The sequence below is a fragment of the Empidonax traillii genome, unplaced genomic scaffold (genome assembly GCF_003031625.1).
Source record: "Empidonax traillii isolate 1590-97213 ecotype Southwest subspecies unplaced genomic scaffold, ASM303162v1 scaffold1210:size234205, whole genome shotgun sequence".
Taxonomy (NCBI): Eukaryota; Metazoa; Chordata; class Aves; order Passeriformes; family Tyrannidae; genus Empidonax; species Empidonax traillii.
Window position 1 is genome coordinate 33163 of NW_020956403.1, and position 17801 is coordinate 50963.

The 17801-nt window shown below is 53.2% G+C and overlaps 1 protein-coding gene across 1 annotated transcript in view; it reads left to right on the forward strand.

Moving 5' to 3' along the window:
• The first annotated feature begins 2125 nt into the window (after positions 1–2125).
• The window catches only part of LOC114069184 (acid-sensing ion channel 2-like), a 79823-nt gene continuing 64147 nt past the window's right edge, over positions 2126–17801 (forward strand). Inside the window, exon 1 of the mRNA XM_027905803.1 lies at positions 2126–2665. Within this exon, the coding sequence (XP_027761604.1) occupies positions 2126–2665 (540 nt within the window). The remainder of the gene's footprint in view (positions 2666–17801) is intronic.

Below are 17801 nucleotides of genomic sequence, written 5' to 3' on the forward strand. Positions count from 1 at the left end.
CAATATATCACGGGTCTAACAGTCTCAGACCGCCTCGTGGCGAAGCGGTTGGGATGTTTATTAATCCTGGGAGAGCGAGCCAAGGGGAAAAACTCCCCCTGATTTCAACAGGCGGCAGGGAAGGAGAAAAAAAAAAAAAAAAAAAAAGGAAAAAAAAAAAGAAGAAAGCTGAGGTCGCTCGGAAAGCAGGCGGAGAGACTGAATGGGAGCTACGAGAGATCGCGTTGGAATGGATATTGGAACTTCTGCCCTTTCCCCGCTCGGTTTACAAAAGGTCACGGCCGTGCTTGGGGCGGGGTTTGGAAAGGTTTTGATGTTTATTAGCGTTCCTAAAAAAAAAAAAAAAACAAACAAACAAAAAAAAAAAAACCACGGGAAAACTCCTGGCGGGTGTGGATACGAGCACCGCAAACCACCGAAGTTATCTGAGGGCATCAAGCTGAGCCCGCATCGAGTTTGTGCAGATCGCTGCTGCCAACACCCCTATATGTGGAGGGCACAAGCTCAGGCCCCTCAATCCCTTTTTTCCCCGTGATCCCAGAGCCAGGAGGGGGATTTTGGGGACGCCTTGCCACCAAGTCGGGGTTCGCTGCGCGTTTGCAGCTCTGCCACAGTAAAAAAAAGCAACACTCCGGGAGAGGCTGGAGATAACCAGGCTGTAACAACTCCATCTATCGGGTAAAAATATACGGCTCCAAATGCACATGGAAAATGAATTCAGAGGGAAAAGAAAAAAAAAAAATCAGAGGGGATTCAGAGCAGTTACCGGCACTTACAGCTTAATTGGACACAATTAGAGGAATGTTTCTTGCTACTGTTTGAAAGCAAAATGAAGGTAAAGGCAGCTGCTTCCAGAGCGCCGAGCTGAGCAAACGCGGGGAGATGCCAGCCTGTATCCCAAGTTATTCCCGTCTCGCAAGGTGTTGGGGAGAAGAGGCTTTTTTGGGGGGTGTCCGATGCAGGGCAAAAGGCGCATCTGATCCCAAGGGGCTCTCCGGGCTCGGCGTGAGGTGGGCAAAGGGCAGCGAGCGCCGGGGTCAGGGGGTGATACTGCCCTGAATACGTTTCTCCCTGTTCCCACTCATTTCACGGGAGTGGAGGAGCTCGGAGCAGCTTCGCCACGGAGACCAAAAAGCCAAAAGATCCCCGGCCCAAGCAATCACCCCCTTTGCCCAGAAAACAGCGGCTACACCGAGCAGGCTGCAAAGCTCGCCCGTGTTTCCCGAGGCTCTGCCTGGCTCCGCGATATCATGTTTTCCCGCGGGGATGCTGAAAGGCAGAAAAACAAACTCCTGCCTGGAGGAGGGAGGAGGGGGCGGCGGCGGCTCCGCCGGGGGATAACGTGGGGGTGGAGGAGGAGGAGTAGCGGTGGGGGGGCTACTTCGGTGAAGCAACGGCGCGATCGGGGCCGAGCATCCCTCCCTCCTTCCCTCCGCCTCCCGAGCGCGGCTGGTGCCGAGCGGCGGGGCCGGGACTGGCACCTCGCAACGCTTCGTCCCGCTCTTCTTCCACCACCTCTTCTTCTTCCACCACCTCTTCTTCTTCCACCACCTCTTCTTCTTCCACCACCTCTTCCTCCTCGCCCGCGGAGCGCGGGATGGGAGCGCGGGGCCGGCGGAGCGCGGGGCGGGCGGGCGCGGGCCGGGGGTAGGTCCCGCATCGGGCCACACCGGGCGGGAGGAGGGGGGTTGTCCCGCAGCGAGCGGGTGCCGGGAAGCAAGAACCGGGAGCTGGTGGGGGAGGGCGGGAAACCCGCGGGGAGGGGGCGGGAGAACCCGCCGGGTGCGGAGCATCCCGGTGCGGGCGGGGCGCGGCGCCGCAGCATGTGAGCGGCGCGGCCGGGCACGGCTCGGGGTGGGGGGGGAAGGCAGGAAAGCAGGCAGGCAAGCGGGCAGGCAGGCTCGGGCGGATCGCGGCGGGGGCCGCCCCGCTGCCCCCCGCAGGGGGTGCGGGAGGCGGCGGGGCCCGGCATGCCGCGCTGCCGGAACTGCTGCTCGGTGGTGGTGGCGGTGGTGGTGGTGGCGGCGGTGCCGCGGGCGCTGCCCCCGCCGCTCGGGGCCGCTGCGGGCGGTGGGGGCGCGGGGATGGCGCGGCGGCGCTGAGCCCCCGGCGGCGGGGAGCGCCCATGGCGCGGGGGCGCCGGGCGCCGGCGCTGCGCACTCGGCTGCACGGGCTGCGGCACATGTGCTCGGGGCGGGCGGCGCCGGCGCGCCGGGCTCTGTGGGTGCTCGCCTTCTGCACGGCGCTCGGCTTGCTGCTGGCCTGGTCCTCCGACCGCCTGCTGCACTGGCTCGCCTTCCCCTCGCACACCCGCGTGCGCACCGAGTGGAGCCGCCAGCTGCCCTTCCCCGCCGTCACCCTCTGCAACAACAACCCGCTGCGCTTCCCCCGCCTCTCCAAGGGGGATTTGTACTACGCGGGGCACTGGCTGGGGCTGCTGCTGCCCAACCGCACCGCCCGCCCGCTGCTCACCGAGCTGCTGCGCGGCGACGAGGCGCGGCTCCGCTGGTTCGCCAAGCTGGCCGATTTCCGCCTCTTTCTGCCCCCCCGGCACTACGAGGGCATCAGCGCCGAGTTCATGGACCGCCTGGGCCACCAGCTGGAGGACATGCTGCTCTCCTGCAAGTACCGCGGGGAGCTCTGCGGGCCGCACAACTTCTCCGCGGTGAGTGCTCCCCCGGCTCCTCTGGGTGGGGGGATCCCTGGTTCCTCTCCGGGGACACCCCTCACCACCCCCTCCATTCCTCTCCGTCTGGTGACCCTGGTTCCTCTCGGTCCAGGTCCGTGTCCCCTCCCCATCCCCGCGCCGCTCCCGGCTCGCTGGCCGCGTGTTTTCCCACGGTGCCGCCGCCGCTCGGGGCGTTGCGGGGTCGCGGCGGGTCCCGGGGGGACGGTCCCGGCAGGGCACCCACTGCCCCCCCGGAGCTCCTCGGACCCACCCGGGGAAGCTCTGCCCGTGGAGCTGTGCCCCCGAACGCTCACTTGTCCTCCGGACCGAAGGTGATGCTCTGTGGTCTAAGAGTGACTCTCCCTGCCCGTGAGCGGTGGGGGTGAGGAGCCGGCTGCTCTCTTAATTTTTAATTAGAAAATTTTGCGATTCTGTTGCCAACCCAGCTCGTTCTGTCCCATTTCCCCTGTTGCTCCCAGCACAGTTGCCTCTGGACTTTTCCCATCTCCCAGCTGGGAAGCCAAGTTCCCTCCGGTGCGCTCTGGCTGTAGGAGCGGGTCACACCCAGCACTGAGGTGTGGGTCCCCCCTGGGGTTCGATGGTGTCCGCTTCCTGCTCCTTTTGCTCCCAGTGGATTCCCGGGGGTCTGTGGAGCTGCCCCCCCCTTGCGCGGCCGTGCGGGTTGTGCGGGGCGATGTGGTTTGAAATGATGAGTTTTGCTAATTGGAGCTGCCCTTCACCTCCCACGAGGTGTGTGAGCCCTGGTGCGCCCGGCAGGGATTTTTTTTGCCCGTGGGATCGAACCCCGTAACTCAGGGCGGTGTTTTACAAACCACGGGGAGTCTCTTAGCTTGGAAAAATTCCCGTAGGGCTGTTTGCGAGCTGTGGGGTGATAAGAGGAGACACTGAATCGCTCTGGATGAGACCTGAAACCAGACTCACTTGAAGGACCTTTTTCATCGATAACACAGCCGGGTGTTTATTGTGCTGGAATATTCTGCTCCTCTAATCTCTGCAGATATCCAGGAGGGAGAGGTGTGGGCTGTGATTAAATACTCCTGCTGCTGTTAGTGGTGCTGGTGTCTGTGGGGAGAGATAACCAGAGTGAGCTGGTGCTGCTCCACACGCGGGAGAGGAGCTGAATTCCCTGGTCTGTAAGTGCTGCCGGAGAGATGCAGCCTGAAAATCAAACGGAATTGTCTCTTTGGACTTGTCACATCAGCCCAGCTGGCTGATAAATCGTAAAGGGGAGGAGAGAGAGGGAGAGAGAGAGAGAGAGAATCCCTGCGGGATGAAGTGAGCTGCCCGGGAGTGTGTGGAGCGAGCATATGCTGCTGCAAAGAGGAGCAGAAACGGCACGATTTAAAAAATAAAAATAAAAAATAGAGTGGCACATTGAGACAGATCCTCTCTAGCAGGACAAGGCTGCAAACTGGTACAGTGGCATGAGGAAATTTGGGGGATAATAGGCAGAAACAGGCAGTGGGTGGTGAGTGAGAAGCTGCCTCTCCCTCTCCCAGTTCCCAGGTACAAGTGTGATGATGTTTGCCAGTCACCAGCAGGGCCCGACTGCAGGTTTTATTGAACTCTCTGCCGTTCCAAGTTGCGGCAAACACGGCAGCGTGGTCCACGTTGTCCCAAGCAACGTAAATCCTGGAGTGCTGTTTTGGCACGGCGTGGGCAAGGGGAGCGATGCAGGAGTTCAGGGCAGGCTCTGCTGGCTGTAATTGGTCACTCCCTGCTCTGCAGCAGCTGTTTTGTGACCCCCAAGGTGGGCTGATGAAGGGGGTCTTCTCCAGCCATCCTGCAGAGCTCCGAGAAGCTGCCCCTGGAGGGTGGGAATGTGGGATGTGTGAGCCTTGAGAGCCTTTTTGGACCTCACAGCACTCGGGGACCTCCCCGTCCCTCCTGTCTCTCCTGGCTCAGCTGAGGAAACAGGAAAAAATATAGGGGAGTTTTCTCCCTCTTCCTCCCATCCTGAAGGTTTTATGCCCCCAGGGACACACCAGGCTGGAGGGAGATGGGGACCCCTGTGCTGGGAAACAACTGGATGTGCCCTCCCTGCACCAAGTTGCTGCCTGGAGCAGGGTGGGGGGGGGGGGGGTTGGTGCCAACTCCCTCTGGCACAGCACGTCCTTCCTCCTCTCTGCTTTAGAGTGACCTCTGTGTTGTCCTTGAGTAGAGGCTGAGGAGCTTTTCCACCTGAGAATCCCTAGCAAAGAGAGGTGTTTTCTTGGGGAGATGCTGGAAGCAACTCCTCCGGGGTCTGGTTGTGTGTCCGGAGAGCTGCTGGTGGGGGGATCTCACTCCCCGGGACGTGTCGTGTGGGATGGAGGTGCCAAGCCCGGGATTTGGGGTTTGCTGTGAGGGCTGAGCCTTGAGCAGCCTCAAGAACCCCCCCCTTGGGTCTGGGTTCCTTGAAGCTTCTGCTTTCCCTCCTGAGCTGGGAGGGAAATAACACCAAGGAGAGGCAAGAAAATTGTGCAGTTTGAACTGGGCGCAGAGACGTGAAGCGAAACGTGGGAGAAGGATCCAAGTGCAAAGGGAATAAATGACGGTGTAAAGAGTGTTTTGCAGGTTTTTATATCTGCTCAGATGCTCAAAGAACACTTTTCTGTCTGAAAAGACGAGAGTGAGGTGAGCTTTCAACACTCAAAAGCCCAAACCAGACGTGGTTCTGAGCAAACAAGTCCTCGCTTAGATCTGAAGCAGAAGAAAAGGCTCTGGAGGAGGGAGCTGCTCTCCTTTTATCCCTTCCAACTCTGTTAGTGCATCTCATACAAGAAATTCCCCCTCCTTCCAGCCCCTGTTTAGGCCTTTAGGGCACGGTGGGATTTGCATTTGGTTGACACGAAGAAGCCGAGGGTCACCTGAGAACAAGCCCAGCAAGCCCAGCACGTGTGGGTGGTGTGGCTTTTTAATTCCTTAATGTGTGTAAACAGAGGGGTAGCGCTGACCTGTGGGCTCAGTGCTGCAGGGCTGCAATGATTCAGTGGGTTTGAGCTTCATTTATGACTCAGGATTGAATTATGTTCTTGCCTTGCTCGAGGAGGGGTTGGTTGGCTCTGTACACCGGGGCTTTACTGATTTCCATAGGCTGGGACTGAAGCTTGGCCGTTGCCTGATGCATTCCACAAGCATGGAATGGTTTGGGTTGGAAGGGACCTTAAAAGCCCATCCAGTTCCACCCCCTGCCACAGGCAGGGACACCTTCCACCAGCCCAGGGTTGCTCCAGCCCCCTGAGCACGTTATTCCCTAATTCCAAGGGAAGGAACCACTCAGCAGTTTGTGTCCTTCAGAAACTTCTTTCCAATTTCCCCTATAAAACTGTCAGAACCGGGCGGTTCAATGATTAAAGGATGGAATTTGCTTTCCCTTGCAGGAATGGCCCCATCTGTCTGGATCTGAGCCTCAGGATTAAGTGGACAGATCCTTTGCTGTGCCATCACTTGGATTTGGGTGTTGATTTATTCCGCTGAACTCTTTTGTCACCAAAATATTTATCTTGGTCACCCTGTCCTTTGCTTATTGATTTCTCTCTCTTTATTATTTTTCATTCTGAGAAAGCCATTGATGCATCCAACCTCTTGGGCTCTGTTAATGGGGTGGGATGTTGGGCTAATTATCTCATCCTGATTTAATAACTCCCCAGATCAAACTTGTCACCTGTGGCTCTGCCTGGGAAGTTGTGAGGGGAGAGAAGGGCTTTGCTGGCAGGAGGGTGGCAGGTTTTTGGTCTCCATCCTCAGTGAAACAAACCCTGCTGAAGGCTCTGCAGTCAATACCTGGTAGTGCTTTTATTTGCTCACTAGTTATTTTTTTTGTTAAACAACTGTATTTATTCCCAGAAAAGGGACTTTAGAGACCTGGGTGCTGCTTTGCTGCTTTTTAAAAATATTGCTGAATATTTGCCTGAAAATATTAGGAATATTCCTCAAATATTCCCCAGGTGGGGGCTGTAATTCTGCTGTTTCCTCACCTCACATCCAGCAGTGTCCAGTGGGAAGCTGACCCTCATCACACTAAATTAATGAGACATCTCAGCACTGGGTTTGGTGTGACAGCAGATGGAAACTCTGTGCCTCCAGCTTGGACAAACCAAAGCTTGGAATAGCTGCAGGCACCTTATTTCCCACCAGCATAAGTAATTGCAGAGTAATTTCAGTGTGTGTGTGTGTGGTCTTGGTTATTTGGGGATTTTCCTCTCTTCGACTGTTTTAACCCAATTCCTTTTTACATCCTTAGCCTCTTAATGTTTTTATTTTAACCACTTGTTTTTAGCACCAGTTCCAAACATAACTTAACTTTTGGGGTGAGATTGGCACTGAATTGCTGGATCCTGGCTGGGCACGAGGAGTTGGGTGCTGCCCTCGCCCTCCAAAGGGTGTCAGAGATCCCAAAGAAATCATGGAGCAAGAAAAGCTGGGGCAGCAGCAGCAGCAGCCACCAATCTGGTTATTTTCCACTGGGGGGAAAAAAAAAAAAAAAGGAGATGCTTTGAAAACTCTTCTGTTGGAACATTTTTTTGGGCCAATTCTTGTTCAAACAGGTAAAGGCTTTACTTTCCACACAGTGCCAACCAGGATCCTGCCAGCAGGAAAAACAATTTTCAGTGGTCAATATGCAGTTTGTCACAAAGCTGTGATTTTTCCACCCTCCCTCTGTGGGGCATCTTCTTGAAAGGCAAAAAATACAATATATTGAAAATGCATTGGCAAGTTGAGGGGAGTGTGGAGGATCGTGGCGGTCAGAGAGGGACATCTGGGATGGATTTGGGAGGCAGGACCAAAGGAGAGTGTCCCAGCTGGATGAGGCTCTTTGAGGAGGTGGTTTTTAATGAGGATGTGTTTGGGATGGAGCAGAGAAAGGGGGAGGGTGGAGGAGAACTTGGCCAGTTGGTCTCCTGTCCAGGCAGGCAGTTGGGACCAGGCTGTGGGGACCAGTCCTTTCCTGCTTTGTGGAGAATCAGTTTGGTCCAGCAAAGCTTCTCAGGCTTTTGCCTCTATTTTTTTTTTTTTTTTTGTGGTTTTAATTTGAAAAATGACATTGGGTTTTAAAGGCTGGCACAAAACTGATGTGAGGAATGTGCCTCCCTGCTGGGTCAGCACTAACAGCTCCCAGCTCCATCAATACACTGCTCTGGAAGGCCAAGGGTGGAATTTTTCAAGCTGATGGGGAAATGTGCTGCCCAGGCTCTGTAGGATGAGGGTGTTCAGGGAGATTTGCTTTGTCCTGCTTATTTTGGAACATAAAAAAATAAAAAAGGTTCTTTATATTTTATGGTTTTACAGCCCCTTGGTCTTTGTTTCTGGGTAGCAGTGCAAGTGTGTGGTGAGGAGGATCATGGAATCGTGGACTGGGTTGGATTGGAAGGAACCTTAAAGCCCTTCCAGTGCCACCCCTGCCGTGGGCAGGGACACCTTCCACCAGCCCAGGTTGCTCCAACCTGGCCTTGGACACTTCCAGGGATCCAGGGGCAGCCACAGCTTCTCTGGGCAACCTGTGCCAGGGCCTGCCCACCCTCACAGCCAGGAATTCCTTCCCAATATCCCATCTAACCCTCTGGCAGTGGGAAGCCATTCCCTGTGTCCTGTCCCTCCATCCCTTGTCCCCAGTCCCTCTCCAGCTCTCCTGGAGCCCCTTTAGGCCCTGGAAGGGGCTCTCAGGTCTCCCTGGATCCTTCTCTTCTCCAGGGGAACCCCCCCAGCTCTCCCAGCCTGGCTCCAGAGCAGAGGGGCTCCAGCCCTTGGAGCATCTCTGTGGCCTCCTCTGGGCTTGCACCAGCAGATCCAAGTCCTTTGGGGTCTGAATGTCTTCCTGGGAAGCTGCACTTGGGTCTTTTTCCCTCCAGATCTGGTCAGAAACTGTTCCTTTGCATCCCAAACTTTGCAGGCCAATTCCCCTGGATCCAGATGCAGCAGCTGTTTTAACTCTACACAGCCGTTGGTTTTAACAAAATCTGGGCAAGTATTTTGGGGTGAAAACCAGCACAGAATATCCTGAGTTGGAAGGGACCCACAGGGATCTTGGAGTCCAACTCCCTGGTCCTGCACAGGACAACCCCTGACTTTGGGAACTGTTTTTTTTTTCAGGCAGGAAAGGTAAAAAAAAAATAACTGTTCAATGGGGAAAGGCTTTTGCTGAGTTTTTTTCCCTTCCACCACGAAACCTCTGAGCTTCTCCCAGTTTCTTTTGGATTATTTTGGGTTGGAGCACGGACTAAACCCCTTGGCTTGTGTAGGGATGTGCAGGTGCTGTTTGTTGAGAGGAGGGAAGAGTGTGTTTTGGGAGAGGGTAGAAACATGGGGAAGGATTTTTAGCAGGACTTTCCTGGTTTTTTTTTTTCCTACATGCTGCTTTTTCCCCTTTTCCACTTATTCTGGAGCCATCCATCAGGAAACACAGGATAAGGGTTCCTCACGTGCTAAATGTGCAATCACCAACACACAGGTTTGTTTTAGTTATAGAATAGATTCCAAATAATTACTCACCTCCCTACAGCAGAATTAACATAATTAGGGACATAATTACAGTTACCAACCACTCAGGGATTTGGTGAAGGCTTAATTAATATTTGCAAATTGGATCTGTGACCATCTCCTGCACTGTGGGGACAAAGAACAGGAATTCTTGGTCTGGGGGTGCCAAAGGACACTGGTGTGGGGAGGTGGAGTCAATCCAGGTGTTCTGCTGGATGGGAATCCTTTGGATTTGGGCTCCCCACTGCCCCCAGATATTTGGGAAATGCTGCTGAGGGTTTGCTCAATGAAAGGGGCTCTGGGAGCCTGAGACTGCTGGGTTTGCCCTTGCCTCTGGTCTGGTTCAGAGTAATGCCATTTATCCTGAAATTCCAGGGCTGCTGGAGCTTGTTCCCGGTGGGATCATTGCACGGTGCCATCAGGGCTTTGCAGCATCCTGGGCTGGCTCCAGAAACAGCTGCTTTTCCAGTGGGATGGATGAAATTGGGGCTGAAATGAGCTTTTCCTTTTGGGCTTGCTTTTCCCATCAAATCATTTATCCTGCAAATCCCTGGATCTTGTTCCCAGTGGTGCTCCAGGGTGCCCAGAAAGGGCTTTGCAGCATCCAGGGCTGGATCCAGTAGCAGTCATTTTTCCCACTGGGATGGGTGAAGCTGGAGCTGGGATGAGCTTTTCCCATGGAGTCATTTATCCTGAAATCCCTGGGATGCCAGAGCTTGTTCCCAGTGGGATCCAGTGGTGCCACGAGGGCTTTGCAGCACCTCAGGGTGGCTCCAGAAGGAACTGCTTTTCCCAGCAGGATGGGTGAAAAATTGGAGCTGGGATGAGCTTTGCCTTTTATTGGCCTTGCTTTTCCCATCCTGGCTGTGGATTTGCCACCTCCTGAGCTGGGATGGAGGAAAACCTTTGGATCCTTCTCCCGTTCTCCTCCCCTCGGAGGAGCAGCTTTCCATCCTCTGGGATGGAGCAGCCGCTGCAGGGGGTTTATTCCAACTCATTAATCCCTGGGATATCCAGATATTTTGCAGGTGGATGCCATCCAAGGTCCCATTTTTCCATACAGGCAGAGTCCAGCCTGGTCCTGGGCATGGATACAGGAATGGTGTGGGATGTCCTTGTGCCTGAGACTGGCAGGGGGAAATCCTGCCTCGAGTGGCTTTCCCAGGCTTTCAAAAGCAGAAATCAGGCTCCAGAAGTGGGTGTTGTCCCCAAAAGGCTTCACAGCACGTGGGCAGGTGTGGCCAGGGCTGCTTTCTAATTGCAGTTCCCTGTTTTCACCACTTCTTTCTCCCTCCCCTAATTTCCTTTTTCCAGTCCCTCTCCGAGCCAAAAGTCACCCATCAATCTTGATCTGCTTTGAAATAAGGGCTCTGCACTCTTCCCTCCCTCTGAAAACGGGGATCCCTGAGGCTGCAAACCTGAGATAATGCAGCTGATTCATTTTCCACTTGTGGGAATTCTTCCTCTTTTTTTTTATTTTTCTTTCTTTCCCCCCCTGTAATTTCATGCAGTGGGAGCAGATATTTGTAATTTTTTTTCAGTGACTGCTCCACTCCCCTCTCCCCCAGTTTTATAATTTACTTCAGGAATAAAACAAACCCCAGCAAAACATCCTCCTCAACACCCTTGAGCTTTAAATTTTCCAATAATAAAGTGGGAACATAAATTAAGAACTAGAGCTGTTACTAATCTTATGGCCACACTCACTCCCATCCCGATTTTCCTGTGGTATATTAAATCAAGAAGAATGGCCTATTATAATACAATTAGCTGTGATTCACAGGCAGGAATTACTGGAGCCAGTGTGGGGGAAAAGTTGCATGAATACGATTGGAAGAGGCTTGAAACCTTTGTGGTTTGGGTTTTTTGGTGTGTTTTTTTTTTTTTTTCCTTTTAAAAACCCTTCAGCAGCTGAGGAAGAGCTGTGGGGGAGGGAGGGGGGAGGAGAATTCACTCTGTATTTGTAATAAATTTCTGTTAATGATCCAGAGGGTCTCGTTGTGGGCATGTAAATCTTTCTGGGCTCCCAGCATATGTTTCTGACCTCACCAATCTCATCCCTTTTAGACTTCAATGCCTCAGTGCTCCCAGTCTGCTCTGGTGGAAGGACCCCCCCATCTGTCAGCACAGAGGGCAGGAGGAAAAGCTTCAGCAGCTTGGCCTGGTGGCTGTTCCAGCTACAAGCAAGAGAGGTTTGGGAGATTTGGTGGAGAAATGGGATCAGAGAATCACGGAATGGTTTGGGAGATACTCTGTGCAGATCCCAAGTGCTTTGTCCCTCTTGTTTTTTCTTTGTTTTTTCTTTTTTTTTTTTTTGAATGGGATGTTGAAAATTCCCTTCTGCACGTGCCTGTGAGAGAGAGGAAAACCCCCTCTCTCCTCTCTGTCCTTAACCTGGATTTCTCCCACTCTGCCTGAGGGCAAACCCTCACCAAAACACCCAGGAAAACGTGCCTGGCATCACTTGCAAAACAGTGAATGAAATTTAAGTTGACTTTTCTCCTCAGCCCTTTCTCAAGGTGCTGGAGGGAAGTTCCTCTCAGGCCCTTTTTTTCTTCCCTACATTTAGTCCAAAATACTGGAAAACAGGCCAGTTTTTTTTGGCTGTGCAGCAGGAAAACAGCTGGAAAGGCCCCTCTGGAACACACCAACGTGTCTCACACGGTCCCTGCAGGTGCACAGAACTTTATAACAAATCCTTTGCAACAACAGTGGATTCTCTAAGGGGTGAACAGTCTTTAACCTCGGATTTTCTTCCCCTCCTGGCACAATGGATGCGATGTGAGATGGGATGGGGAGGTTGGAGCAGCAGCTCCAGTTGAGATCTCCAGCTCATTCCCTGCACTGGGTGCTAATTAAGCATCTCCTGCTCTGTAAATTCATCTGAATGCAACAATTTATTCCTTCAGAGGGTGTGTATTTCCACCAGAAGGTCTCACCCTGCCTGAGTTATTCACTGTGAAACAATACTTAAAATATTTACCGCACGAGGTGCGCAGTGTGCTCAGAATCCCAGCTCCCTACACACCACCAGCCCCTCCACAGGCTTTGGAATATCAAACCCATCAATCATCCTGCTTTTAATAATGTCTGCAGCCATATATTCTCCCCGTGGAAGCCTCCCACAAGTCTTGAATGACTTATGGCACCCGGGGCCGGGGCTGGATCCTGTTTTATTGGTGGCTCTCTCGTGCATCCACCACCATATTTCAGCAGAGGAACCAGCCCAGGATTCCCTGCAGAACTGGCCCTTTGCTTCTGGGAATTGCATTTCCTTTTCATCCTTCCAAACTCCTCTGTCCCTGTGTTGAACAGGGCTTTGATTTCCCTCATCCCTTCCCTCCTCCCTTTGGGGTTTCTCAATCTGCCAGCGCGTGGCTGGAAGGATTAATCCTCCATCCTTCATCGCCCTCTGCTCTCACACCCCCTTTCCCCCCTCTCCCTGCTGGGTTTGGGGACATGAGAGCCCCCAATTTTTTGCTGAGGTGGTGGCAGGGGTGAGGTCGTGGTTGCAGGAGCTGTTTCAGGGTCATGCTTTGTGCTCTCTCATTAAATATTAATTGAATAAAAGGCAATTTCCAGGCATTAAAAGGTCGATCTCCCTGACTCTGAGCTTGGGTTTTTGTAACCCTGGAGGGCAGAGGCTTCGTTTGTGGCTTTAGGAGAGGGATGGGACAGATGGATATTCCTGTCTTGGATGGGTTTTTTCCCCTCCTGCTTCAAGCTGCCAGCACTGGGTGTGCCCCCAAGGTTGGCACAGCCTTTGGAAAAGGCTCCCTGGGGCTCTGCATTGCTGGTGGTGACTTTTCCTGGCCTTACTTCTCCTTTCCATCACCTTCCTGTCCGTGGGAGCAGACATGGAGCATCTGCCTCTTTTGGGTTTTTTCTTTTTCTTTCTTTTTTTTTCTTTTTTTCCTGTGTAATTTCATGCAGTGGAATTGTAATTTTTTCACTGATTACTCGCCTCTCCCTCAATTTTATAATTTACTTGGGGAATAAAACACGCTCCAGCAAAACAACCTCAAGGTTTAAATTTTCCAATTAGACAAAAAAAACCTGTTCCACCTGGAAATCCCAGGGTTTGGCAGGATCAGATCCTCGTAGTTGGCTGAGGGGTTAATAAAAATACCGTTTTAAGATGGTTAAAGGTTTTCTTAGGTGTTAGCGTTTTGCTTTCTGGCTTGGGCATTGCTCGAGGGTGACATTTTTCCAAGCTTTCCTTGATGGGTCTGAAGGATTAAACACTTAGATCAAACCAAAAAATCAGAGATTTTAGGGGTGGCCTTTGAACATGGAGCACTGTGTGATCACAGAGCCCGGGGCTCGGCTGGGTGGAACGAAAGCCCAGGGTAATCTTGTGATGTCTGGAGCAGGTTAATGCTGTGGTCACCTAAAAAAAACAGTTGCAGGTTTTAGGGCTGGAGGGGAGGAAGGTTCTGCAGGGGGACCTGGACAGGCTGGGTTTATGGCCAGCAGGGAGAGGGTCAGCGAGGCCCAGTGCCAGGTCCTGTTCTTGGGTCGTAACAACCCCATGGAATGCTCCAGGCTGGGGAGCTGGAGCAGCAGGAGCAGCTGAGGGAGCTGGGGGGGCTCAGCCTGGAGAAAAGGAGGCTCAGGGGGGACCTTCTGGCTCTGCAATCCCTGACAGGAGGGGGGAGCTGGGGGGGGTTTGGGCTCTGCTCCCAGGGAACAGGGACAGGAGGAGAGGGAACGGCCTCCAGCTGGGCCAGGGAGAGGCTCAGATTGAACACCAGGAGGAATTTCTCCCTGGAAAGGGTTGTTAAACATTTGCAGGGGCTGCCCAGGGAGGTTTGGAGTCCCCCCAGCCCTGGAGGTGTCCAAGGCAGGCCTGGCCATGGCACTCAGTGCTCTGGGCTGGGGGACAAGGTGGGGATGGGGCACAGGGTGGGCTCGATGATCTTGGAGGTCTTTTCCAACCTCAGTGATTTTGGGATTCTGAGATGAGAAGCCTGGGGGTTGGTAGGGAAGACGCGTGGGTTTGAGGAGCTGCTCTGATCTGTCCCAGCAGCTCTGGCGGCATCTGGAGAGGTTTGCAGATGGTCAGACAAGCCAGGCAGGGACATGCCAAAGTGCTGGGGGAAGAGCTGTGAGTTTGTGGTGGGTGGGTGGTGGGATCTGTGCTATCCAAACATCAGAAATAGCTCCTGATGCTCCTCTGCATTTCCCAGCCTGGCTGAGTCATCCCTCTACCTTTTCATTAACATCGTGGGCGCCGCTGTTTTGGGATCTTCCTTGCTGGCTTGTCATCCTGTCTTGGGGGGTGATTGCCTCCCAGGGAGGATGTGGTGGGATGTGCCTGAGTCCCCCACGCTGCTGGAGCAAGAAGTGGTGGAGAGGAGACTCAGGAAAGGGGGAGGATTTCCCTGAGCAGCACCTACACGGTTGTAACTGTTGGGGTGGTGGCTCTGAGGGAGATGGAGAACAACCCTCTGCTCCAGAGGGAAAATCCCACTCTGGGTCAGGAGGGTAGAACTAGAGAGGGGTTCCTACAGAAAGTCCTTCATCCCATCCCATCCTCTCCAGCCTCCAGGAGGAGCCTGAGGCTCCTCACTGCCTGCACCTCTGGGAGGGTAATCCCAGTTTGGCCGAGCTCTCATGGACCCCATCCCTTCCCACTGTCTCTTTTTGTCTCTTTTCCCCTTCCCCTCCCTGCTGCAGCTCAGGTTGGTCCCTGCTGCAATAGGTGGTGTGGGGAGGTGGGTATTTCTTTGGGCTTCTGCAACCAGATGTGGAGGGTTAATGGAAAGGTTTGACCCACTGATTGTTCTCCTTGCTAGGGAGAAGGTCAGAACTGAGGGCAGCGTTGGCTGGAATACAATAAATCAGCTGGAAAGGCCCCACAACCACCATCCAGCCCATGTTCACCTCCTGAGGCTGGTGGAGATCTCAGCTCTGAGCTGTCCCACCCCTGGGTGATGTGGGAAGAGGATGGATTTGGGGAAAAGAGCATTAAAGGGGAAGAGAATCTCAGAATCTCAGAATGGTTTGGGTTGGAAGGACCTTAAAGCTCATCCAGTGTCACCCCCTGCCATGGGCAGGGACACCTTCCACCAGCCCAGGGTTGCTCCAAGCCCCGTCCAACCTGGCCTTGGACACCTCCAGGGATCCAGGGGCAGCCACAGCTTCTCTGGGCAACCTGTGCCAGGGCCTGCCCACCCTCCTGGCCAAGAATTCCTTCCCAATATCCCATCTGTCCCTGCCCTCTGGCAGTGGGAAGCCATTCCCTGTGTCCTGTCCCTCCATCCCTTGTCCCCAGTCCCTCTCCAGCTCTCCTGGAGCCCCTTTAGGCCCTGCAAGGGGCTCTCAGCTCTCCCTGGATCCTTCTCCTCTCCAGGTGAATACCCCCAGGTGTCCCAGCCTGTCCCCAGGGCAGAGGGTGCTGGAATCTCCTCCCACATAGCTCAGCCTGAGCGACTTCCCATGAAAAAACCTGCATTTTCTTTGGGTTCCTCTCCGCTGTTTTCAAGTGGTTTTGCTTTTTTGGCCTCTGTTTCCTGACTGTCTCATGAAAGGGGAGCTCCAGTGGAGATGAAGGGAAAGACCAAGCCATCAGTGCCAACTGTGTGAGCTCTTCTGCTGCGTTCACACACAGGTTATTAGTGGGACTGTTGATTTTTGGTCTTAAAAAGCCCAGCGCCAAGAGGGGTGGCAGTGCTGTGGTTGGGTCTTCACCTCTAATTTTCCCATCTGAAGGATCACAGTCTGCTCTCACCTCCCTGCAGACCCTGGATGGACTCACACCGAGCATTTTGACTTCTCTCAGTGAAAGAGAAATAAGTGCAAAAGGGTCTGAGATGCCTCAAAAAAACATCGTTTCCCAGCAACTAAACAGGAGCAGGGGGAAAAAAAAAAAAAAAAAAGCAGAGGAAAGACTTGATATCTGGCAACCTGTTTGTTTTAGAAGTCGTTCCTGAGGCATCAGGGCTTGTTAGCATTGGGCTGACACTCGCTTGGTTTTCATCTTCGGGCTGGAAAAGGCAGTGAATGCCTTTTTGATGTCAGACATCAGGAAATCAGGCTCCTCTGTGTGTGCCATGTGGGGGTTCCAGAGGAGCAGGGGATGCAGCCCTCCTGCAGCAAACCAGTGGCTTAATGCACAGAGCAGGTTTGCTGATTCTTCCATCCTTCTGTTTAAATGTAAAAAGCAGTGGTAGTTAAGTGGTGGACGAAGGAAGGGCCGGTGAATAATGAGGCTGAAGCTCATCGTGGTGAAGATTTGCTGCTGCTTGGGAAGGAGATCAGCAGCAGGCTGGGATGTGGCGTGGGGTGGGTTATGCTCTGCCTCTGGAATGAGCTGTCTGGAAACTCTTGGTGTCCCTGATGCAGGAATTCACAGAGTCATGGAATGGTTTGGGCTGGAAGGGACCTTAAAAGACCATCCAGTCCCACCAGGCCGTGCTTGGACAGGTGTTGTGTCACGTCCCTCCTGCTTTTCCATTGTTGGTCACGACAGAGGGTGTTTGGAGTGGGCAGGACCCCCCCATGTCAGAGCAAAACAACCAGAACTAAGAGAGTTTTCAAAAAAGAAAGATCTCTGTATCAAACACCAGATCAGATCATAGATTTGGTCAGGTTAGAAAAGACCTCCAAGACCAGTCCAACTTTCACTGCTGTAGCCAGGTGGGGGTCGGGCTCTTCTCCCAGGAACCAGCAGTAGGACAAGAGGGCTCAGTCTAAAGCTGTGCCAGGAGAGGTTTAGGTTGGATATCAGGAAGAAATTCTTTCCAGAGAGGGTAATCAGACATTGGAATGGGGTGCCCAGGGAGGGGCTGGATTCTCCATCCCTGGAGGTGTTTAAGGGCTGGATCAGTGCCATGGGCTGGGAACCACGACGAGGTTGGATCAAGGGTTGGACTTGATGATCTCAGAAGTCCTTTCCAACCTGCTTCATTCTGTGATTCTGTGATTTTATGATTCCTGCAATTCTTCAGTTTTCTGGCAGAACTGGTGTCACTCTGGAGTGGCCTTGCTGGGACAACGCTGCTCCAAAGCAGCAGCCATTCAGCAGCCCCTCTGACTCCTGTTCCTACATCAAGGTGACCTTCCCCACATCTGCTTTGCCTCCTCACCTTATTATTTTTCCCTCCCAGCCCAGCTGGACTCAGCTCAGGAATCCTGGATCTCCCTGCGAGCGCGACGGGGGCGAACGGGCTGAGAACCAGCAAAGTTCTGATGAACTTTGGGGAGGGAACATTAAATATCTGAGTGAAAACAGGAGGAGAGGGGGGCTGCCATTGCTGTAGGTATTTCTGTTACAGTTTAATTGGATTAGTGCTGTAGCTTTCCTGGCCAGCTGTTCACTTTGCAGACGGGCAGAAAAAAAAAAAAAAAATTCCAGCATTGCTCTCCCGCTGCTTTCATCTTGTAATGAGCTTGTTAGCAATTAGTTGCCATTGGAACAGGCTGCCGTGGTGTGGAGCAGCAGCACAATGAGCTCTGTGCCCCCAAAAAAGCTGATTTTTAGTGGGAATTGGGTGGAAAAGGGGTTGGAATGTAAGAGGTTTCAAGACTGATGGGCAAGGACGCATCAGTGCTCTGTTTGATGGCGTTTCCTTGTCACTTTGGGATGGCTTGGCTGAGTTTGGGATTGTGGTACACAGATATAATTTGGGGATTTGTAGAGAGTCATTTG